This window comes from Martes martes (assembly GCF_963455335.1).
Source record: "Martes martes genome assembly, chromosome: 4".
Lineage (NCBI taxonomy): Eukaryota > Metazoa > Chordata > Mammalia > Carnivora > Mustelidae > Martes > Martes martes.
Window position 1 is genome coordinate 32,314,247 of NC_137891.1, and position 24,201 is coordinate 32,338,447.

Genomic DNA, 24,201 nt, shown 5'->3' on the forward strand with positions numbered 1-24,201 from the left:
TACAACCTCCATCAATAACGAATTTCACCAACGCTTCCCAAGAGGAAGAGGGTACAATTAAAAAGGTTATAAGTCCTTGCACTACTAGAACTTAAGGGCATCCGTGAATGAAACTGGCTTAAGCCCAATTAGAGGAATCAGTACATTTGTCTTCTCTTGGAACAACCCTGCTCTTACGGTTCCCATCAATTCAGTATAAATCTGACTGATCTTATCCAAGAAGTTAATAGAAAATTGCTCACAGTGGGCGACTGCCACCTCAGTTTCCAAGCAGAGACAGATGGAATTTCCCAGATGGTTTGTCACTGGAAAGAGAGATGCTGGATGAGACTTCACAGAAAGCATGGTAGAGCAGAACACCTTCTTGGCCCTCACCCATGTCATAGTGAGGGATCTAAAACTGATTCCGCTGTAAACAAATCGTAACTGCCTCAAAGGGCTCAACACCGCACCCTCCCTAACCACTTCAGGGGTTACAAATCTTACATTGAAATTAGTCAATATTTATCAAGAAACCATCGTGAACATATCTCCTTATGGGGTAAACACTGAAGAAATACAGTTATTCTAACCTACTGAGTCTTACACTCAACTGAGATTAAGAATAAGCCTAAATATGTAAACCAATATATAAACCAAAAACAGACACAAGATGGTATTAAGTATAGTGATCTTATTGCTAAGTTGGACAAATCCAGTAAGATCCCTGAGAAAACAAAAGAAACCGGTAGGAAGAGGAGGGGATAATGTACGAATCTTGAATAAAGAGATGTGCATCATTCACCGATAGTAGAGAGAAGTGGAAGGGAAGAACTGATTTACTAATTCTCTAAAGGTTATTCACTGGGCCTGTGCTCTAAGCCAGACATTGCTCTAGGTAGAAACGATGCAAAGATAAGAGACACATAGTCTGCAGGGGAGACAGACAAGTAAACAGACACAATTACGTGATAAATGCTCTTATCCTAGTGGACCTAGAGCATCATGGAAATACTGAGGCGCCCGTATCTCTTCCAGACTTTAAGAAAGGTCTACTTCAGCATAGTCTTTAAGCAAGAACCGGAGTCAGGGCGATGATGTAGAGGAACAGCAGAGGGGAACATAGAGCTTCCTAGGGTGATGAAACACCATGGCCAAATGCACAGAGATGAGGAAGAAAGTATATCCAGAGCTCTACCGGTAGTCGAATTTCCACACTGAGAGAGGAAAAGGGGTCAAAGCGGAGGAGGGGAATATCACAAAGGTCCACTTTGGTTTTGCCAAGGAATCTGGGTTCTGTTGTGACCTTTAGGATGATCTGAAGCACACACACAAACAATGACACCACTGTTGTTTTTAGGACATACTGTTATTTGGGTAAAAGGAAACGTAGACAAGAAGGATGGCCGAAAGGACAGGAAGATATTGTGATAATCAGGGAAGAAAAGAGGGAGGTTTCAACTATAGTAGTAGCAGAAACAGAAAGAAGAGAACAGACATGGAGAAAGCAGGAGTTATGGTCCTTGGTTCCTGGAAGTGAAAACAAGAATCCTGGAAGATGAAGTCGAAAGCAAGGGTAGTAGTTACAGGCAATAGAGCGTGTGTGACTACATGTATAAATGGACAATTGAGATGTGAGAGGAGGAGAGGTAGAAATGGAGACAAAATCCAGAATAACGTACAGGATGAACTTCTTGCAGAGGTAGAAAAGGAGATGCAGACAGAGACTTAGGACCAAAGAGGACTAAAAGTTGGAAGTTAGGGAGAAGAATAGAGAAGCAATCTGTGGAAACAGTACGAAACACTCCTTGTGACTATTCTGTTGGAGCAAGTCAGTGGGAAAGGCTTACAAAACAGTTGAAATGTGCTATTAAAGAAAGGGTAAAAAGCCAAGGTTAGAGATTTTTTAATTTAAATGTCATTTGTAAATTACTAGCTAAAGCTTTGCAAGTGGATAAGCTCCCTGGGGCACTGGGAACAGAGGGAGAAGAGAAGAAAGGCCAGAGTGTTTTGGGAAACACAGTTACATTCAAAAGAGCAAAGACCCAGAGAGAAAGGAGAAGTAGGAAAGTATGGCAGTCCCGAGCCTTGATTAGAATGAACATTAAAAAGAAAGAGATTTTTCCCAATGTCAACATCAATGAAAAGAAATGGAAGACCCAACAAAAAATCATGCCTCAGCAAAATTATAAGTTATATCATTGAGATGGTGAGATGGAAGCCTATGGGTAGGGTCCATCAGAATGCTCATGGTAAGGAAGGTCCATTAGATGAGATGATTCTTTTAAAGAGCATTTATTGATATCTATTACGTGCCAGGGGCAGAGGTCTAAAATGGAATAATAGAAATTTTAAAAGAAATCTACGTTCTCTAGAATCTCAACAATAATTTGGATTATTTTCAATTTACTTCATTAATATAGTTTAGAGGCTGTTTTGTTAAGTTTCCCCCAGAACTTACCATGAGACTGATTTAAGTGTAAGTAGTCCACTGGGGGAGGTGATCTCACAAAATTTCCATAAAGGAATGGAGAAGTAAAGGAAAGAGGAGGAAAGAAAAGGCTGGCCATAAAGAAGGCATTATAAAGCCAAATGACTCTCAGTTGCACTGGCGAACTCTAAGAGATGGTGTAGAACCCTTCTCAGAACAGAGAGGCAAGGAAGTGGGGGTATTTATCCATCAACTTCTGTCCCTCATTGGTTGAGCATTCGTTCAGGAAAAATTAGTTCTCCAGCACTTCCAACTTGCCTGCCTTATGGTGAGTTTGCTCCTGAGGCTGGGAATAAAGTCCTCTACTAGAAAGTCACAGATGTTTCCACTAAGCAGCCTTTGACTATACAGATAAATGCTAGAGACATATGGGTAGGGGTGTATTTGCTACAACGTGTGTGCACCATGAAGTTGGAAGACTCTGGCCATGAATGGGATCAGAGAAAAAGTTAGACCTGGAAGAGGAGAGATGGAGACATCTAATAAGTGTGATATTTTCCTATGATATGGAACAGGAACCTCTGATTCTTTCTTCAAGCACTTTTTTTTTAATGTATTTATTTGACAGTGAGAGAGAGACAGCAAGAAAGGGAACACAAGCAGGGGGAGTGGGAGGAGAAGCAGGAGTTAAGCTCCCCTGCTTAACAGGGAGCCTGAAGCAGGGCTCAATGAACCCAGGACCCTGGGTTCATGACCTGAGCTGAAGGCAGATGTTTAATGACTGAGCCACCCAGGCACCCCTTAACCACATTTTTATGATGGTAACTATCTTAAAAATTTTAAGGTGCAATTTAATGCCTGCATTATTTCATTATTAAGTCAATGAAATGTCATCTATAGCACCCTTTATATGTGTATTTCCTATTTGGAGAATTCCATGTCATAAATGCCGTATGGGAAAATAAAACAATCTATCCTGATTGAACAGCATCGATAAAATGAGACTTCTCCATCAGATTTCATTTGTTGAATTTAACAGCTTGCGTTGAATTTACTATTATGTAGTAAGTAATGTGGGACCTTATTTATGTGCTCTTTAATTAAGTATGCATGTTGTGTAATTCCAGCAGTGGGCTGTATTACACTAGGTAGCTACTGACAGCTGATATATTCAAAAGCAAGAGAAGGCAAATGTCACTTAAATTCCAGACATCCAATCTTCCAAATAGTCACTGATGTTTGACACTTCTTAGGCACTCATCACGTGCTAACATAGAGAGATTTAGCATATAACAAAGACCTTTGTCCTTAGGAGAAAATGGGAAAACTTCAAAGGCATGATACATAAGTATAGAAACACTAAAACACCTCCAAGACAAATATTGATCACAATTTAAAGTGATTTTTAAATTGTCTTCCTTGTCAGCAGGCCTTTGATTTTTTCAATGAATAAAATCACAGGAGTTTTAAAAACATGAAGTTTGTGTCACCATGATACCATTTAATGTAAGTTATTCCTTGGTGCAGACTTGGGATGTTGGAGAGAAGACTAGGCTCACTCACTGGCTAACAGTCTACTCAGGGGTATACAATTATACCTGAAAAAACTGAAACTTACAATGTATCATGGACGTTTGGAGGCTCTGATCCTTAATTTTATGTGTCAACTTGGAGGGTATTTTGGATGAGACTAACATTTTTATAAATTAATTTGTTTATTTAATTGACAGAGAGAGGGACAGAGAGAGCAAGAGAGGGAACACAAGCAGGGGAGTGGGAGAGGGAGAAGCAGGCTTCCCGCTGAGCAGAGAGCCCAGTGTGGGGTTCAATCCCAGAACCCCGGGATCATGACATGAACCAAAGTCAGCCTCTTAACTACTGAGCCCCCCCAGGTGCCCAGAGACTAATGTGTGAATCAGTGAACTCTGGGTGAGACAGATTGCCCTCTGTAATATGGGTGGGCCTCATCTAACCAGTCGAAGGCTGGAAAAGGACAAAAACACTGGCCTCTCCAAGCAACAAACTTCATCTGCACCATCGGTTCCACTGGGTCTCTGCCTACCAGTCTTTGGACTAGAAGTGCACTATTGTCTCTCCTGGGTCTCTAGCCTGCTGGTGCACATGGAAGATTTTTGAATGGCCAGTTTCCATAATTACATTAGCCAATTCCTTATAATAAATCTCCTTTTCCCTCTCTCCTTCTCTCTCTCCCTCGGACCCACTTATGCTCCAATGACGGTATTAACTACATGTTGTTTTAATGATTCTATAATGGGAGTAACATGAGGTATTTCACAAGATAATGGGGTGTGGGCAAAAGTTATTTGTTTCTATGTTTGGTATGTTATATAATTCCAAGAATAACTTTTTGTCAAATCAATTTGTTTGGGGTTTTTGTATAGCTTATATTCTCAAAATGATCTATATACATCCAAATGCCTGGGCTGCAAAGGCTTCCTGCAGAAGGTGGCATATTGCTAATGCACTTCAAGATGGGAACTTGAACGATATAAAAAGGATTTGACATCTGGCATGGTGACTCAATTAATTACTCTGTTGGATTAATTAGTTTGCTGAATCTCCAGAGCCAACACCGAGTCTGAGCAGAGTTACATTACACTGGTTGGCAAATAAGCACTTTAGGAGTGTGCTAATTCCAAATTTTGATTCAAGGTTGGGTAAGGAAGGGTTAGGAGGCTACATATTTTACAATAAGGAAAAATGTATCTTCCTGATATAAAATATATGTTGAAGTCCTGTCGAGATTATAGAGATAATGAAATTGAGGGAGCCTTTGAATTAACTTGTAACTGTACCAACAGTTCACGAAGTACATAACCAATATTTTGCCTAAGGTAAGAAAAAAAGAGCACACCTCTAATGATTGCACATTTTCTCCAGAGATTTTTATAAATTTAGAATTTAAGTGAAGAAATCCTGAATGATTTTAACATGTTCCAATCACATTACAGATGCTCTTGAAGAAGACAGTGTGGCACAGTCCTTAAAAGTACTGAATCTGAATCAAAAGGCCTGAGCCTTTATTTTCTTATCTATAAAACACAATTTTAAATAGACCCAAATTCACAGGTTTGTTTTGAGGATTAGATGAATGAATCCATCTTGAATTCTTTCTACAGTGGATAGGAAAGAATGAGGACGCACTGTTCTATAGTAGGAAAGGTAGTATCAATGGTAGTACCAGGGGTATTTAATGACAAAGTCAAAAGTAATTTCTGGAAAAGACTGTTATTACAACAGAAAAATACTTTAAAGAGTATTTTGGCAAAGCAACTACCTTTTTAAATAGAGAAAAATACTACAGTATAAGGGAATCACATGAACCAAATATTTAAACCCTACGGCAAAAGAAGAAAACTAGAGTATTAAGTTATTTTCTTTAAAAATCGATTACCCACTACAGGGTTTTGATACCTTGAAGTGTATTCAGTCTTCCAGTAATATCAAAAATTCTGAAAACTTTGTATGTATAAACTGAATCCTTTAAAAACATTAAATATGGCACAAAATAGCCTTAGATTAGTGCAGGAGTATTGAAAAAATATCTGTCTAAAAATAGGAAATTATTTCATTGAAAAATTCACCTTTTGCAAAAAGGTTTATTTTCCACCCATCACAATTTAGTATACGCTAAAAATGTATAAAAGTACCACCCTACATATATAAACACATATGTAGATAGAGAGTTACATAAAGATTAACCAAAAATTGAATTTTCATATAGATATTATCTTGGTGAGGTAAAAGGGAAAACATTTACTTCAGTGGTAGTTCGCTTTTGAAGAAATACCAGAGAAATAACTAAAGTTTATGTTGGTGACTGATATGCAGTGATAAATAAGTATCTGATTGCCTAAAACACCTTCTAAGTAAAGCTAGGGAACCAATAGAAACCTCCAGATAAAATGGGTTTAGAATAGCATGTAACTCGGGGTGCCTGGGTGGGTCAGTGGGTTGGGGCCTCTGTCTTCGGCTCAAGTCATGATCCCAGCGTCCTGGGATCGAGCCCCGCATCAGGCTCTCTGCTCAGCAGGGAGCCTGCTTCCCCCTCTCTCTCTGCCTGCCTCTCTGCCTACTTGTGACCTCTCTGTCAAATAAATGGATAGAATCTTAAAAAAAAAGAAAAAAAAAAGAATAGCATGTAAATCAACCTTCGCTGTGTAGACAATCTTCCTGTTGCCTTCACTTGAGAAATGTGTGTGGTAAATATTGTTCTCTCAAAGGAGTCAATAGAACAGTCCAATTAATACAACACAACCATCCAAGGATGGCAGTTTGGTGGGGTCACATCTCAAAGCTTTTTTTGAAGGTAGGTGCACTGGACCACGAAGAATTAAATTGCCCTGATTATTAAATATTTAGCTTGGTCTATCAACCCATTTGGTTCTTAAATACATGTGAAATCTACTTCACCTTTTTATGGACAAATGGGTGGATTTAGGAAGTAAAAATCACACCTAGAATCCCCCATGTTGTTTAGAAGTTTGGTGACACAAATAGGTCCCATTCCAATCATTGCTTTTAATGGAACCAATAACCTCGGTCTCATCCACATGGCACTGAATAAGCAGAGGTCCGCACGTACCAGTTTCTTTCGTGGGACAGACCTGAAGAAGAATTTCTTTGATATCACAATGATATCACAAGAATTTCTTTGATATCACAAATGCAATGTTGCTGAGTTCAGTACATATGTCCAAACCCCTCTGGGAGTTTTTATGTCCCTACAGTGTAGACTGTGTCATTTAGCTGCCATGAGATCTTCCCATATAAGTGGCATTTAGAGAGAAAGACTTTCATTTCATATACATAATTTGTGGCTCTCCTGAATAACATAAAACATTTTTCTCCCCAACTTTTATCACTTGTGTTATCATTTAAATAGGAGAGGTCCTCATGTCCTAATCCCTGGAACTTGAGAATGTTACTTTACACAGCAAAAGGGAATTAAGGAAGCAACTGTAATTAAAATCGCTAATCAGCTGACCTTAAAATAGGACCATTAGCCTAGATTACCCGGGTGGGCCCACTATCATCACAGGGGTTCTTAAATGTGACAGGAATACAGAAGACTCAGAGTCAGAATGTGGATATGGTGAAGACTCAATCAGTCCTTGCTGGCTTTGAAGATGGCAGGGGACCATGATCCTAGAGATGTAGGCAGCTGGGAAAAGCTGGGAAAGTGAAGGAAACAGATTCACCCCTAGAGGCTCCGGAGAGGAACTCAGCCCTGCAGTACTGAATTTTAGCCCGGTGAGATTCATGTCAGACTTCAGGCTGCAGAAATGCAAGATGATACATTTGTGTTGTTTCAAGGTCACAGAGTTTGTGGTAGGTAATTTGCTACAGCAGCAACAGAAAACTAAAATATGCAATTAAGAAATGAAGTTTAAATGTATCCACACATCCCTTCTTCCCACTACTTTTTTAAAACAATGAATTCATCAATTATCCCTATACGCTTACCTAGAGGAAGTTTTTACAGAGATTTTCCAAAGAGGTTAACAAAAATTATTATGCTAGTCATTCATCTTTGCTCTTAAAGTTACAAATAATATTACCAAGGAATAACAAGGTTGTTTATTTCTTGTTCTTCGTGTAAACCTGTAATGTATGACAATTAATTTGTCATCTTAAAAATAAACGCATTTGTATATATTATTAAGTGTGAGTAGTATTAGTCTGGCTAAGCAGATAAAGCAACAACCTTATGAATTACCTTACTAAACAACCATTTAGTATGATTAACCTGTTTCCTTCTAAATTCTGCATGTGTTACTGTCAGAGACAGACCACTTGGAAAATATCCAAGTTTTGTGGTCCATGAAAAAGAAAAAAACAAACTGTTATTTTTAGTGATTTCCCTGGGAAGCAAGCAGAGATAATTTCTGAGCTATGACAAAATACTGAGTCAACCATCTCAGAACATCCACATACCAAGGAATTATTATTCAGGTCCATCTTCCCAGCAAATGGCCCCCAGGTTGTTCCCACAGGAAGTTGCTGCCGACTCTGGATTTTCCGTTCTCCGTCTTTCTGAAATACCTCCAGCTCTCCTGCAGACAATGAAAACAAGAGGTGTTTGGAGTACTTTCACGTGTGTCTTACCCACAGCCACCTCTTTTTGTGTGTTTGCTTTACACACGCAATATTCTCGGGATTCGTATTAAGATAATTAATTATGCTTGTCTGAAAAACAACTGATCTCGCTATCCTGAGAGGAAAAGAAAACTTGTCCTTAGAATTGTATTCGGAATTTAGTGCAACTTCTTTCTACACCTCATCTACAGAAGTCAATTCTATTTAGTAAGTCCTGTTATTATTTAGTGAAATAATAACACCTTAAAAGGCTCAAAAACAAGTAGGCAAAAAAAAAAAAAAAAAAAGGACAATGGCGCTGAGTGAAAATTTTACATCTGATCATCAATGTAATTAAAAATTTTAATTAAAGATATATACCTCATGCAATAACTTTATTATAGTTACTTAAGACTCATGTTGAACAATATCTGGTGAGTTTTTGAAAGCACTTGGTAATTTTCTGAAATTACTGCTAGTTTCAAGGGATTAAATGCAATGTACAAAAAGTAGAGATGTACATTTTCCCAAATTAAAAAACTGTTTAGTCAAATTCATTACCTTTTAACATTTGGTACTTGATGCAGATTCTTTGTTACCAAAAGAGTTTGGACCAAAAAAACTCTTATAAAACAGCCAGTTTTGGATGGTCTTCTTCTTTTCATTCCCTCCAGGTTATTACATTAGGATCATTAAAGGGAAATAGGAAGTAAAGACAGTATAAATACTGGCATAAAGTAGGAATTCATAAAATGCTCACTTAAGAAATTTATTTAAGAAATAAATGAATTAATTTAAAAAAATGAAGGCTTCGAAACTTCAAAGAATAACCATCAACCTAAAAACTGTTTGGGATAAACAAACCAACAAAATCTCAATCAGGAATTAGAGTCTTTCCCTTTAAATAATTAAAATTATGATATTTATGTCCTGGTAGTATTACCATACCATATTATCGTAGCAAAAGCTTTATATTTCAAAACATTAATCTTAATAATACAATTTATTATTTTTTTAATTGATATTTCTTCTCACCCTGCTCAAGAGCAGACATGAAAATGGGAAGGAATGGATTAATAAGAAGTATAACTAGAAACCCACATACAACAGATAGCTGAGAAAAGTTTTAAATAAAACACAATGTATTCAGTAATTACATTTTTTTTTTTTTTTACATTTTCTAAATGACATGTAAGTCATGGTAGATCATATATTACAAAATTTTTGCCTTACTCTGGCCTTAATTTCTTTCCAAGTCTATAACTTTAAATATGTAGATTTGATCTTGATGTTTTTACAAGCAGTACCATCAACCTGAGTTCAGTTAGATATCTCCTTCATTCCTTTATATTTGTGTCTCCTCCATTAAACACCGGTTAAAAATACCAGATATTTCTTTTCACGTTTTTATTACTGCTCATCCTGAAAACCGAAATCAAAGTATGTAAATCACAGTCAGTTAAATATTGTGTCATGGTTCCATTATGCCCATTATGCCCATTATGAAAATATAAATTTATCTGTATTGGAACAATGAAGATACAATGGAAATAATGGAAATAATAATGGAAATAATAATCCCAGGTTCACTGTAAACAATGCCAATTCAAGGACAACACCTCCATTCTCCCTTCTTCTCATACTCCCTGTCTCTCTCACTTGTCAAATACACTAAAAATACTCATTAAACTCATTAAGACAGGTACACACACATCCCCCTCCTTTTCTTTTCATTCTGATATACTGGTAGTTAAAGATGATCAGTAATTAGGAAAATGGACCCCAAAAACATTCTATAAGTCTGAGCTTCTGAAATGTTGCTTTATAAAGAGGATACTTGCAACAAATAATGTATTAATGCTTAAGTATTAAATACAGAGTCCAGAAAATATAGAAAAAAAATTATTTTCTGTAGGTAGAATAACAAACCCATTTCTGAAATTTTCCCCTGAAAATGTTTTTCATCCTGTACAATCTTTTTGGTTAATGCAGTGGAATCAGAGGCCTTATTCACAAAATTCTCCAAGACAGAGGACAGCTAGCAATCTCCTGTGATGTCAGGGAGGACTCAGTGGAAAATGTCCCTCAATGTATACACTCATATTCATATGTGATCATGTACTTGCTTAAATCTTTAAGATTTTTTTTTTCCTATTTGAAAAGAAACTTTAATTTCTGCTAGTTCTTTGAATTTTTCAACCATACTTCCTTAAATTTTAAGCAATGTCTTTACAATTTATCATTTAAAGATAAAATACATGTCAATTCCTTTGCTAAACACTAGGTAAGAATGTTCTTCTTGATGTAAAAATGATGCCCAAATAATTTGCTTGTTTTTACACACCAAAAAAAAAAAAAAAAAAAAAAAAGTCATGTCACCTTTAAGTGATACCAGAGAAATCAGAAGATCTTTGAAAACCTTTTTAAAAAATAATTCGTCCTCTCTTTGTGCCACTGACATTTTTCATTTGAAAGGGCTCAGACTCAGTCAAACAGTGACTTCTTATCTATACCTGTGGATTTACAAGTAGCTCTTTCTTTTAATGGATTAAGAACTACAAACTTAGGGCAGATCATAAAGTAATACCTAAATATCACCAAAGTTCTTGAGGTGTCTTTGACTATGCATTAAAATTTTAAGCAAACCAAAACTACTTTTATGAGCTCTTGAACATGACCATAACAGAAGACCCAATAACTATTCAAGCTAACAAGACAATCTTTTCAACTTTATTAGGCAAACAGGCAAATCCCAGTCTCCTTTCTTGCTTATAAGGAAGTTATTTTGAGGTTTGGGGAAATCCATTCTGTTGCTGAGGTATTTAAATAAAAATATTCATTTATTCACAACAGTGTTAAAGAAAACCTCAAGCAAATGCAAATAATTAGCATTTACACACTACCAAGGCTGCACAGGTTAATAATAGAAAAATAAGGCATTGCATAAATGGAAGTTATATTTAACTTAACTTCAATGTTGCTTAGCAATATACTATTTAAATTTTTCAAAGATTAATAAGTGTCATGAAATAGAGAAAACATTATTGCACTAAAAACAAGATTAACTTTTAGTCAACTCTATCAATAACCAGCTAAAGGGCCTTGAATAGAAAAATTATCTTTTCTGAGTCTTTGTTTTGTACTTGGTAAAGAGGGTTTTGCACTCACTTGCTACTTGGTAAGGTGCCCATAACACCATGATTTTCTTTCCCCAGATATATCATGAGGGATAAAAAGAACACTGGGGTTGTAGGTCAAAGACCTACATCTAACAGTTTATCATGAAAATAGATGTTTAACTTGAAAAGATCAGATATTTTAAAATCAGGAAACAAATCTCCAATTCTTAATTTGTTTATTCATTATTTTTTGCCTCCATGCATTAGTTTATTTATTCTTTCATTCTACTAGTATTTATTTGGTATCTACCAAATATTAGGCAGTAGGTTATGCCCAAGCATAAAGCCACAAACAAAACAAGACTGGACCCTGGACAAATTTCAAGAAATGTAAGTCTGTAGGACTTGGGAAGTAGACATCATAGGACCTAGTGATTATTTAGATTTTAGGAAGGGAAAATCCTAAAGGGAAGGGAAAATCCAACAATAATGTTCAGGTATCTGGCTTAAGTAGGTGGGCCAATGGTCATGTACCTTTTGAGATAAGGATCACATGCAAAAAAAAAAAAAAAAAGATTTTAAGGATAAGGTGAGGAGTTATAGTTTGGAAATATTGAGGTCAAAGTGGCTATAAGTAGGGCATCTGGGTGGCTCAGTGGGTTGAGCATTTGCCTTTGGCTCAGGTCATGATCCCAGGGTCCTGGGACTGAGTCCCGCATCCGGCTCCCTGCTCCATGGGAAGCCTGCTTCTCCCTTTGTCTCTCTCTCTCAATCTGTCTCTCGTGAATAAGTAAATAAAATCTTTAAAAGAAAAAAAAAAGTGGCTGTAAGGAAGGCAAGAGGTAGGGAGGTACAAGCCTGGGACTCAGAAGCAAGGTCTTAACTAGAGTGATAAATTTTGGTATTTTATTCATTAATTAAAACTCGCTTGCATATGGTAACAAAAGCCATAGATGGTTCATCTGGGACAGAGTGATCACAGTAAAGTAAGAAGACCTAGGACAAAGTTCTAAGGATGTTCAAAAGGCAGAGTGATAGAGGAGCAGGCTCAGGAAAATAGGAGAAGTGGGGCACCTGGGTGGCTCAATCAGTTGAGCAACTGATTCTTGTTTTTTGCTCAGGTCCTGATCTCATGGGTATTGGAACTGAGCCCAGCTCCACGCTCAGTGGGAATCTGCTTGGGATTCTCTACCTCTGCCCCTTTCTCTGCTCTCTCCCTCTCTCTCTTTCAAGTAAATATATAAATGTTTAAAAAAAAAGAAAAAAAAGAAACTTAGGAAAAATACAAGAGAATAGAAAAGAAACTGGATATAGCAGCCAATGGGTTGATTGAGAATGTAAAGGAGGAGGGATGAGTCTAGTAAGCTGACAATTCATGAGAGTGAGAAAAGAACCAGAAAGATCCCTTTTGATGAGATGGAAATCATGTGTATCTGGAGTGAAAGGAGATTGGAGGCCAAACCACAGACTTCAGTTCAAACCTGACCGGGAGAAATAATTGTCAATTGAACAAGCCATTCGGCCACGAACGCAAGCCATGTGATTCTTAACCCGTTGAACTTCAGTTCTGCATTCAAAAAAGGAATTCATACGGCTGCTGGGAGGCTTAATTCACATGACACATGCAAAGTGCCTAATAAATATTTACTACTTCACCAAGAAGACGCTGAAGCAATCTAAGAGCATGTCCACCTACTTCCATCATCCCCTCTAACCATTCTGCAGTGTCTGTGGTCATAGCCCCTCTTAACACTTCCACCCAAAATACTCCCCACACCTTGGCTCATCTCCCTTTCAAAAATCTGGATTCCCCTTTCTTAGCAGCATGCCCCAGGTTCATCAACTCAGATATAGGTTATCGACCAGCCTCAACTCACTCGACAGCTCCAATTCAGGTTCCAAATCCCTGTCAGGATAAACTTACTACAACTCCGTGGTCACTCACTGTGGTAAAACTTCTTCTCGTAGCTCCCTTTTGACCATCCCAACTTGAGCATCTATGCCTGAATCCTAACCACAACACTGCTCGACAATGTCTTCTGATCTGCTCTTCAGAATATATATATTTTTTTCCCTTCCAGTCAAGAAAGCCTTCCTCACTATACCTTCCTCCTCATGTCCAGTTTAACCCCCATCTTTCTGAGACTCGTTCTTGCTGCCTGGCAGATACTCTGTACTCCTGGCTGCCTTGGTAAACTCCATTAATGTTGCAAGATCAAACCCAAAGCTATTCTCTTTCCCCAGATGTCTCTGAACTCCAGAACAAACCGAGTTCCCCTGCCCTAGTACTCCCAAGGCATTTATAAGCCAATGCTACACACAATGTTGCAGTTAATGACTCCCTAGTGCTTTCCCTTTGATAACCCTTTTTACCTCAAGAGGAATATGAGCATCTTGAGCTACAGGTATAGTTTTTAATTTCCATATATCCTCTGGTAACCAATATAATTTGTGACATGTGGTAATGGCAAAATATAAAAAAATATAAACTGAGCATAGTCGATTGGATGAAGATTTTCTTAAATTCATAGACTTAATTTCAGTGCAGTTAAAGTTGATTTTGAGAACATAGAAAGTTGCCTTCATATGTGTCTTCTCTTTGTATTACAACGACCATATATTTCATTTGTTCAGCATTTTACTACATTTACTTATGTTACCTCTTCTGTAAAATATGGAGCAGGCTGAAAAAATAAAGATTTTTTTCCTCTCAGCAAGTTCCTATTTTCATAGCTATTCCTCAAAAAGAAGCTTTTTTTTTTTTTTTTTTTTAACATGCTGCGTAAGTTCACACAAAATATTTGAGACACATAGGATGGACTAATCAATTTTGGTAAAAGATAATATTGTTAGTGCTGAGGGCTGTTTCTCTTATCTTCTTGATAATGCATACTCTTAAAAGTCTGTGATTACTCAAAGACTTATGATAGCCTCACCGAAAAAAAAAAAAAAAAGAAAGCCCTAAGTCCGAAATCACTACCAAACATACTGCAGCTTTTAAGATATCAAGCCATTTTTTTTTTTGCACAAATAAAAGAAATTTGCTGGTGGAAAGAAAATACTTAAAGTCAAGAGAGATACCCTCAAATCTTATTTTACTGAAGGTACAATCGAGCCATTGTTTTGTTTCTTTTACATAGGGTCCCTTTGATGCCTTTTAGAATGCATAGTTTATGAAAATGGTAGTATACCAAAGGCGAACAGACAAGATGTGGGCCTTTTAGCATGGTTATCAGCCACCCTGCTTCAACTGAATTCAATATTAAATTGATGACATAAATGTATATGGCATTTACAGGACATCCCTTAACTCCTGGCTCGGACTGCGTAGACGGACATGGTTGCCGATAAATGAGATGACAGAAGATCCTATTCCATTTGCTGAAAATAAAATTTGGATTGGTTTGAACTTGGGTTTTAAATATATAACCAAATTTTAAAGCGGACCACATGAATTAGCTCATAATGTTTATCAGGCCTGACTACAACAGAAGGCTATAGCGTCAGAAGCCGTATTTATATTTTCTCCATGGCTGGAAAACATTATACATCATGGTATCAAACATGGACAGCCCCGAAGTCATGCTGAGTTCAAAAAGCGCTCAAAGATTCTAAAAATCTCAAAACATTTTCAAAGTCAGCCAAGGTGGCTGAAGTATGGCCGAGCTCTCGCTATTTTATGGTTTAACCATTTAACAGCTGCCCGCCGGATACAGAAGAGGAGAGATGATCATTTCACTGCTGATTATCTCCACAGCCAAAACGCAGCTTCGCCACTATATGTGTGTTTCCTCAGGCACTAATAACAGCATGTTTCATCTGCATTTTTAGACAAATAATGTCATTTATATCATGCCACATTGAGCCATCTCAAAGTGCGTTTTGGCACAGGAAATGATCGTTGTCCGTAAGTGGCTTTCACATCGCCTTATAGGGATGCCTTTTCTAATTTTCCTTCTCAATTTTTGAGTCATACAGTCATAACGCACACTAAACTACAGTTTTGAACATAAACTTGAAATACGACATTCCCTATTCAAGTACTCCAGTCAAACCCTGATAAATCAGGCTGGCCATGGAGTGATCTTATCCCTTCTGACTCTTTAATAAATCGAACCTTGTAAGTTCGTACTGTTGGAAGTTGTCACTAAATGAAATTGTGACCTTATCCGGCGCATGAACTTATCCTGCTGACAACTACATTTATTGTGTGGATAAGGAAGGGAGAAAAAGGAAAAAAAAAAAAAAGAATAAAGAAAAAAATGAGATATTTGATAATTCTGATCTTAGCCATATGTAACTCTAACAGATGGGATCTTTTTGATGTTCCATTAATGATTTGCCAAAGATGAGTCTCTACTTAGAGAAAAATGCTCACCCTAGGTGAGTGCTGGGGGCCACTGCAGATGTTATTAAAAGTACATGAAGAGGTCCTGGGTGACAGCAGAGAATCAGAAGCTATTAGTCTAACACAAAGAGCCCTGAATTAGCTTGTAATTGCACTGGAAAAGATAACATGATGGTGGTGGCAAAATAGAAACATTCCCTTTTCATGCATTCACTGACTACAAACTCCAAAACAAGACACTGGAATGGCCTAAAACCTAGAGCAAGTTAAATCACTGCATTTTTCAAGAATAAAAACATACCCTTTGGCTACAGTTCTTAAAACGTCATAGAAATCGATGTGTACGGCATTAAGAAGCAAATTTACATGCCTATGCTACCATAGATCAGCCTGTAATACAAACTCGGGCATCTTTTACTTTCTGATTCTGGCTGGCTTTGAGAATCCATTCTGAGGCTGTGATAGGTTTGGATATTCTTTCTATCGTAAGGCCTACTGAAACCTGTAAATTATCATCTTCAAGAGAGAAATAGAAGAGATAAAATGTGGTTCTAGGTAGTTAGATCATTGGTAATAAAGTAGAAAATTCAAGATATTTTTAAAAACAAAACCATGATGTGAAATAAAACTAGAAAGCCTTCACCTGCATATTCACATATAAAATTAAACTTTGGGTGCAGAAACCAAGCTCAAGATTACGGGGGGAACGCCCATATTTTGTCCTTTGCACTATGGTCTATTTATGCAAACAAAAATTCAGCTCACCCCAGGTGTCTGAAAATAGTCACCTGGGGTATGACTGGCTCTTGCAAATGTTTGGAAGTGTCACTGCAAGGCGGAGCTGAAGTTTCTGGACTCCTTTCAGCTGTGGGGAGGAGGGAGGAGGGAGTTACCACTCTTGCTCAAGAAACCTGGCACAGTACGCTTCTTTGCTGCCAGAAACCCTCCCTGACCTTCTAGACACCACTCCTTGTCACGGGCTGACCCAATACCACTTCCTGATTGAAATCTTGAGACACAGAGCGGGGTGTGCTTTGGAAGGTATGGAGAGGGAGGAAACATCATGAATGGGAGAGGTCTGGGTTAGCAGACACAGAAAACAGCAGCGGAGAAGCAACATCCCAAAGGAGGTCTATACAAGGGGCAAGGTCTGTAGGGCCCTGGTGAGACAGAGAAGGCCTGTTTTCTCCAGGAGGAAAAACTCTAAAGGAGAAAATTTGGGTACACATCAACCACAGATCCTGTTTGACTAAAAACAAGTTGGAAATAGCTTTTAAAGAACACTTGCTATAGAACATTAGTGGGCCTGATTGATGTCTGGAGTTCTAAATTTTAGGCAACATCGACTTCTGTATGTTAAAATTCCATGCTTTCTCATAGGTTACGTTACATTTATGAATCTAGAAAAAGATAGCTGGCACTCAATGGAACTTTTCACAAGTCATTGCTGTTGTTTAAACACCACTGGTTTGCTCAATAACCATATTAATCCAGATAGAGTCTTTTCTTTCACGTTGTGAAATGGCGTAGATGGAGATGAAAATATACTGATGAGCTTTAACCGATAAACATTCTTTTTTTTTTTCTGATAAACATTCTTAAGCACTGATTTTGATTAAGATGAGTTTCACCTGGAAGGAAAGGTCTATGTTTGGAGTGGGGAGGTGACTTTTGAAGTACTCTCAGCCAAGAATAGAAATGTGCAGAAGACCGAGCTAAAAGTGGATTTTTGATTATTTATCCAGTGAACAAGTACAAGTATCACTTTTTAAAAGAATTTCAAAAAATAGAGTGGGATATAGAACAATAAAGAGACTAAAAATTTAACATGTAGCCAGTGAGTACAGATCTTAGGATACTCGAGTTCACACCTAAGACAATCACCAATTTACCACATAAAATATCAAAATGTTTTATGAAATCTTGATGTGGGTCTCCAAATTTGGAGGGATAAGTCTTGTGCAGTACTAACATTATCAGTCACTTAATTCTCTTACTGTTTGGCATTCTTCAATAAATACAATATATGCGTATGTTTATTTGGTTTGAAAATCCTTTCACCTACGGAAAGATTAATATGTAGGCTATGATGCTGGCACAAAGTTAATTTTCTTTTATTTAAACTTTGAACTCCTATTGCTGAAAATATCATTAATTTCAGAAAATACTTCCAAAAATATAATTCCTAGATCAAGAAAGCTGCTGTCATTTACTTGTAATTCTGAAGCCTTTTATTATTGCTGGTGTATCTTTACAGTTGTATACCTTCTTAAGTTACACATAACTGACAAGAGTAATTTTGCTAAAAGTAGTCTCCTTGACACTTTTTTTTTTTTGAGTATAGTCATAGTCAATCTTTTGTATTTCAAAGGCCTTTGCTGTGTGATATATCGCTCTAAATACCCATCATTAGTGTTATGCTTAAACCTTACCATTTTGGGGGGTACCTGGGTGGCTCAGTCAGTTAAGCATCTGCCTTCAGCTCAGGTCATTATCTCAGGGTCCTGGGTTCGAGTTCTGCATCAGGCTCCCTACCTTCCAGGAAGCCTGCTTCTACCTCTGACTCTGTCCCTCTTCCTGCTGGTGCTCACTCTCTCTTTTTCATAAATAAATAAACTCCTTAAAAAAAAAAAAAAAAAACCCTACCATTTTTTTGGAAGTCTGTTACCTCCTAAGTGAATAAATAAACTCTTAAATAATAATAATGATAAAAAACCTACCATTTTTTTGGAATTCTATCTGTTACCTCCTAAATGAACACCTCCCTGATTCAGATATCTTCTCCTGGCCGGAAGTTCAGAGGTGAGGGCTCCCTTTGAACTCCTACAGTATTTGATTTTAACTCTAATATTTTTCATCATTGTCCTTATATTAGGGATCTGCATGCATTTATTATCTCCCAATGTGGTACTTCCTACATACCCCACAAAGCTTTGTACCTGGTAGAGTTGCAGAAACTGTATATATCTTCACTGCTTTGGGGTTAAATCATTGTTTCTAAGGAGGTCTTTAAATCATTCAATGTCGTATATAGTTCTTTTTCACTTTATAATACCACCGTAATAGTTAGTTCCCTGAGAATGTAAATAGAGTAGGTAAAATTGTACTATCCTATTTACTGGGCTGGAGCTTAAAATTAAAATAACTTATTTAAATCACAAAATTAGGAGTGAAACTAGGACTCCAACCCTGTTTTGCTGGTGTTCTCATGCTCATTTCAGTTTATCAGGCTGCCTCTTTTAAAAAATTTTAACAACTTAACTAGGTGGAAGGATTGACCTCAAGCCCTAGTATCATATCAGCAACCATTAGAATGGATTCATTTATAAGATTAGCTGCCAGTCAATTTGGAAAGCAGAATGTGAGTGCCTGAAGGTTGGGGCCACAGGGCGCGTTTTGAAGAAGGCAAGGTGGTAGAAAAGATTAAACAAACAAAACACTGAGCAAGCATTACAGGGCGGAGTGGCAAAATTATTGTTTGATTATCAGAGTTCACAATAAACTTTTACGTTTCTGTCCCAAAAATTTCAGAGAGAAGAAATCTAAGGTACACGGTTTTAAAACAGTGGTGTTTCCTACCTTCCCCCCGTCCTCGGTGATAATTCTTCAGAGAAGATAGGTATGAAATAAATAAAATAAAAACTTGAAAATCTGATTAAATATATCACATCAGTACTAATGTAAGAAATGACATAAACTTTCCTTCCTAATAATATAGGTATAAAAGACATTGGGAACTTTCCAAAACAACTCCCTCCCTTTTCATTTGGTTGAGAGCATTTTCTCTGAAGAAAACTTCCTGGTGTGTAATTGTACATAGTGATTGCAAACTAGAATCTCTGATGCCCTCACGTTCTCCAGCTTATTTCATCTAAAATTAATGTATTTACAATATCTCCAGCCCGTAAAATATTTCTATATCCCACAGTTAACACTCAGTGGGCTCAGCAGGTCTGTGTGCTCTCCATTTTGATACGTTCATGTTATTCCGCTTCAATTCCTCTCTCTTTTTCTTCACCTTCCTTGGATCTGCTCCTTTCCAACATGAGTGAGACACAAAAATGCCCAATATTGAAGGAGGAAGAAAGGGAAGGAGAAAAGGAGGGAGGAAGAAAGAGAGAGAAAGAGGAAAGAAAGCAGCAGGGCGGGCTGGTGGGTATTATTATTTGTGTGTGTAGTTTCCAGAGATTTAGAACATCTGGCATGATCTAAGGATTGATCCTTTCCTCCACGTAGAAGCAACTGCCTCTGAAAACATCAGTTCCGGGGAGGGACCCTTCATAGGAACTCATCTGGGACATGACCCAGTAGAGCTATGACAGCTCACCAGGTATTAAACTTCTGCAAGCAGAATGACTTTCAGGACCATCTGTATTGATAAAACGGCACTCAGTAAAACTTTATTTAAAGAAGTACAGACTCATTTAAAATTATTTCTTGAACACATAATGCCAGGCATGATGCTGGATACTGGAAATACAGCATGAATCTGATGAGTATCTTCTCCTTATGCAACCTATTCTAATGGCAGTGAGATAATTATGACTCGACTTAGGAAGTTTTGGTATGGCAAGAGATAAAGTCTGACCAGCAAGAAATAAAGGTACCCAAGGAGGCAACTCAGAGAAATCAGGAATGGCATTTCAGAGGAGGGAAAGCCGACAAAAGACAATATAAACCATCTCTTTCCTTTAGTAGATCAGAAAGAATCTCTTTCGTAATGAATACAATGTTAGCATGAACATTTAAACACATCATTATTTACAAATAAAATTGTTTGTAAGGCAGAGGGTCAATGAATTAGAAAGAATTGCCTTGAGATAAAAGTAATCCCAGGTTGGAAGAAACAAATGACTGGAAGTTGCTGTAAATTACAGTTTGAAGAACATGGAAATTATAGCTGATGGTAACAATTTCTGTTCAATATTGTAAATACATTAATTTTAGATAAAATAGTATTTGTTCCTCTTTTACTGTTTTTTTAAACATATGGTGATTTATTAATTTCAGATGTACAATATAGTGATTCAAAACTTCTATATAACACCCGCTGCTCATCACAACCAGTGCCCTCCTTAATCCCCATTACCTATTTGACCCAGCCCCCACACACCTCCCCTCTAATAACCATCAGTTTGACTACAGTTAAGTCTGTTTTTTGTCTTTCTCTCTCTTTCACCCTTTTCTTTCCCCTCTGCTTGTTTATTTTGTTTCTTAGATTCCACATACCAGTGAAATCATACGGTATTTGTCTTTTTCTGACCTTTTTTCACTTCGCATTATGCTCTCTAGCTCCATCCACATCATTGGAAATGGCAAGATTTCATTCTTTTCTGTGGCTGAATAATATTTCCATATATATACATGATATTCCCATATATATAATATGAATATCATTCATATTATGAATACTATGAATTCATAATATGAATATTATTATTCATATACTGTATTATTCACATACTATATTATTATATTATACTATATTATTCATATACTATATATGTATGTGTATATATCTTATTATTTTGGGTGCAACTATAAATGGGATTGTTTTTCTTAATTTCTCTGTGTTATGTATACATACACATACATACATATATCACATCTTCTTTATCCATTCATCACTCTATGGACATTTGGGCTTCTTCCATATCTTGACTACTGTAAATAATGATGCTATAAACATAGAGGTACATGTATCCCTCTGAATCAATTTTCCATATTCTTCAGGTAAATACCCACTAGTGCAATTCCTAGGTCATAAGATAGTTCTATTTTTGGGTTTTTGAGGAACCACCATACTTTTTTCCAGAGTGCTTGTACCAGTTTGCAGGAGGGTTCCTTTTTCCACAACTTTGCCAACATCTGTTGTTTCTTGTGTTGTTATTTTTAGTCGTTCTGGCAGGTGTGAGGTGATGTCTCATGGCCATTTTGATTTGCATTTCTGTGATGGTAAGTGATGATGAACATCATTTCGTGTGTCTCTTAGCCATCTGCATGTCCTCTTTGGAGAAATGTCTATTCAAGTCTTCTGCCCATTTTTTTTATTTGGATTATTCGTGTTTTGGGTGTTGAGTCGTATAAGCTCTTTAAATAATTTGGATACTAACCCTTTATCAGATATGTCATTTGCAAATATCTTCTCCCATTCCATAGGCTGCCTTTTAATTTTGTTGACTGTTTTCTTTGCTGTGCAGGAGACTTTATTTGGTTGCAGTCCCAATAGTTATTTTTACTTTTGCTTCCTTGTCTCGGGAGACAGATCTAGAGAAAGTTGCTATGGCTGATGTCAAAGGAGTCACTGCCTGTGTTCTCTTCTAAGATTTCTATGGTTCCAGGCCTCACATGTAGGTCTTTGATCTCTTTTGAATTTGTTTTTGTATATGGTGAAAGAAAGCAGCCCAGTTTCTTTCTTTTCCATGTTGCTGTCCAGTTTCCCCCAACACAATTTGTTAAAGAGACCGTCTTTTTCCCATTGGATATCTTTCCTGCTTTGTTGAAGATGAATTGACCATAAGATTGTGGGTCTATTTCAGGGTTTTCTAGTCTGTTGCATTGATCTATGTGTTATTTTGTGTGCCAATACTATACTATTCTGATAACTATAGTTTTGTAATATAACGTGAACTCCAGAATTGTCCTGCATCCAGCTTTGCATTTCTTTTTCAAGATTGCTTTGGTTATTCAGGGTATTTTGTGGTTCCATACAAATTTTAGGATTGTTTGAAAAATGCTGTTGGTATTTTGATGGGCATTGCATTAAATGCATAGATTGCTTTGGGCAGCATAGCGTGAACGTGGACTGTCTTTCCATTTCTTTGTGTCCTCTTCAATTCCTTTCATCAGTGTTTTATAGTTTTCAGAGGACAGGTCTTTCATCTCTTTGGTGAGGTTTATTCCTAGGTATCTTATTATTTTGGGTGCAACTATAAATGGGATTGTTTTTCTTAATTTCTCTTTCTGCTGCTTCATTATTGGTGTATAGAAATGCAACACATTTCTGTACTTTGATTTTGTATCCTGCAACTTAACTGAATTCGTTTATCAGTTCTAGCAGTTTTTTAGTGGAGTCTTTTGGTTTTTCTAGATATAGTATCATGTCATCTGCAAATAATGGAAGTTTTACTTCTGCCTTACTGATCTGAGTGCCTTTTATGTTTTTTTGTTGTCTGATTGCTATGACTTGGACTTCCAGGGCTATACTGAATAAAAGTGCTGAGCGGACATCGTCTTTGTTCCTGACCTTATGGGAGAAGCCCTCAGTTTTTCCCCATTAAGGATGATGTTGGCTGTGGGTTTTTCATATATGGCCTTTACTATGTTGAGGTATGTTCCTCTTAATCTACTTTGTTGAGGGTTTTTATTATAAATAGATGTTGTACTTGGTCAAATGCTTTTTCTGCATCTATTCTAATGATCATATGGTTTTTATCCTTGCTCTTATTGACATGATATATCACATTGATTGATTTACAAATATTGAACCACTCTTGCAACCCAGGAATAAATCCCATTTGACTGTGGTGAATGACTTTTTTTAAAGTACTCCTGGATTCGGTTTGCTAGAATTTTGTTGAGGATTTCTGTATCCGTGTTCACCAGGGATATTAGCCTGTAGTTCTCTTTTTTAGTGGTGTCTTAATCTGGTTTTGGTATGAAAATAGAGTATTTCTAAAAACTGTTGGGAAAGATCTTATAAGCTGACATCATCTTAAATAATATTAGCTTTTTCTTAAAAATTTTCTATACTCTCTTTTCACAATTTCATAAACTCCTGGAATCAAGATAATAATAATAGTCTTACTAGAAGCCATCACCTCAAGCACTAAAAATCAGGGAGATGAGCTCATCTATAAGTATCTTTATCATGTCCTCTCAGTTTACAATGCTTGGCAATAAAGGGGACCCTTTCGTCGCTTGTTCCTAGGACAAGCTAGGTGCAGTTAGTCATTCTCTAACAGATGAGCACATTCAGAACTGATCACATGATACTCAGTATCAGAGTCAAGCACCCAGAAGTGACCACAATTATCTAAGCTACATATATGATCCAAGAAGTCAACTGCTCTTCCTTTAAAAAATTCTAGACTTTTAACACCATTCTTATTATTTGATGCCTATGTACCAGGATACTCACATAGTTAAAAAGGCAGTAAATTTAAAGGATATCTGTAAAACTCTATGTAAATGAATACATGTTGCCTACAAAAACCATCATCTTT

The 24,201-nt window shown here is 37.0% G+C and overlaps 1 protein-coding gene across 1 annotated transcript in view; it reads right to left on the reverse strand.

The window, feature by feature from the left end:
- LOC308341579 (zinc finger protein ZFPM2-like) overlaps positions 1-24,201 on the reverse strand; it is a gene marked incomplete at its 5' end in the record, with an annotated part of 207,797 nt that overhangs the window by 60,723 nt on the left and 122,873 nt on the right. The window contains one exon of the mRNA XM_080801631.1: positions 8,369-8,487. Within this exon, the coding sequence (XP_080657757.1) occupies positions 8,369-8,487 (119 nt within the window). The remainder of the gene's footprint in view (positions 1-8,368; positions 8,488-24,201) is intronic.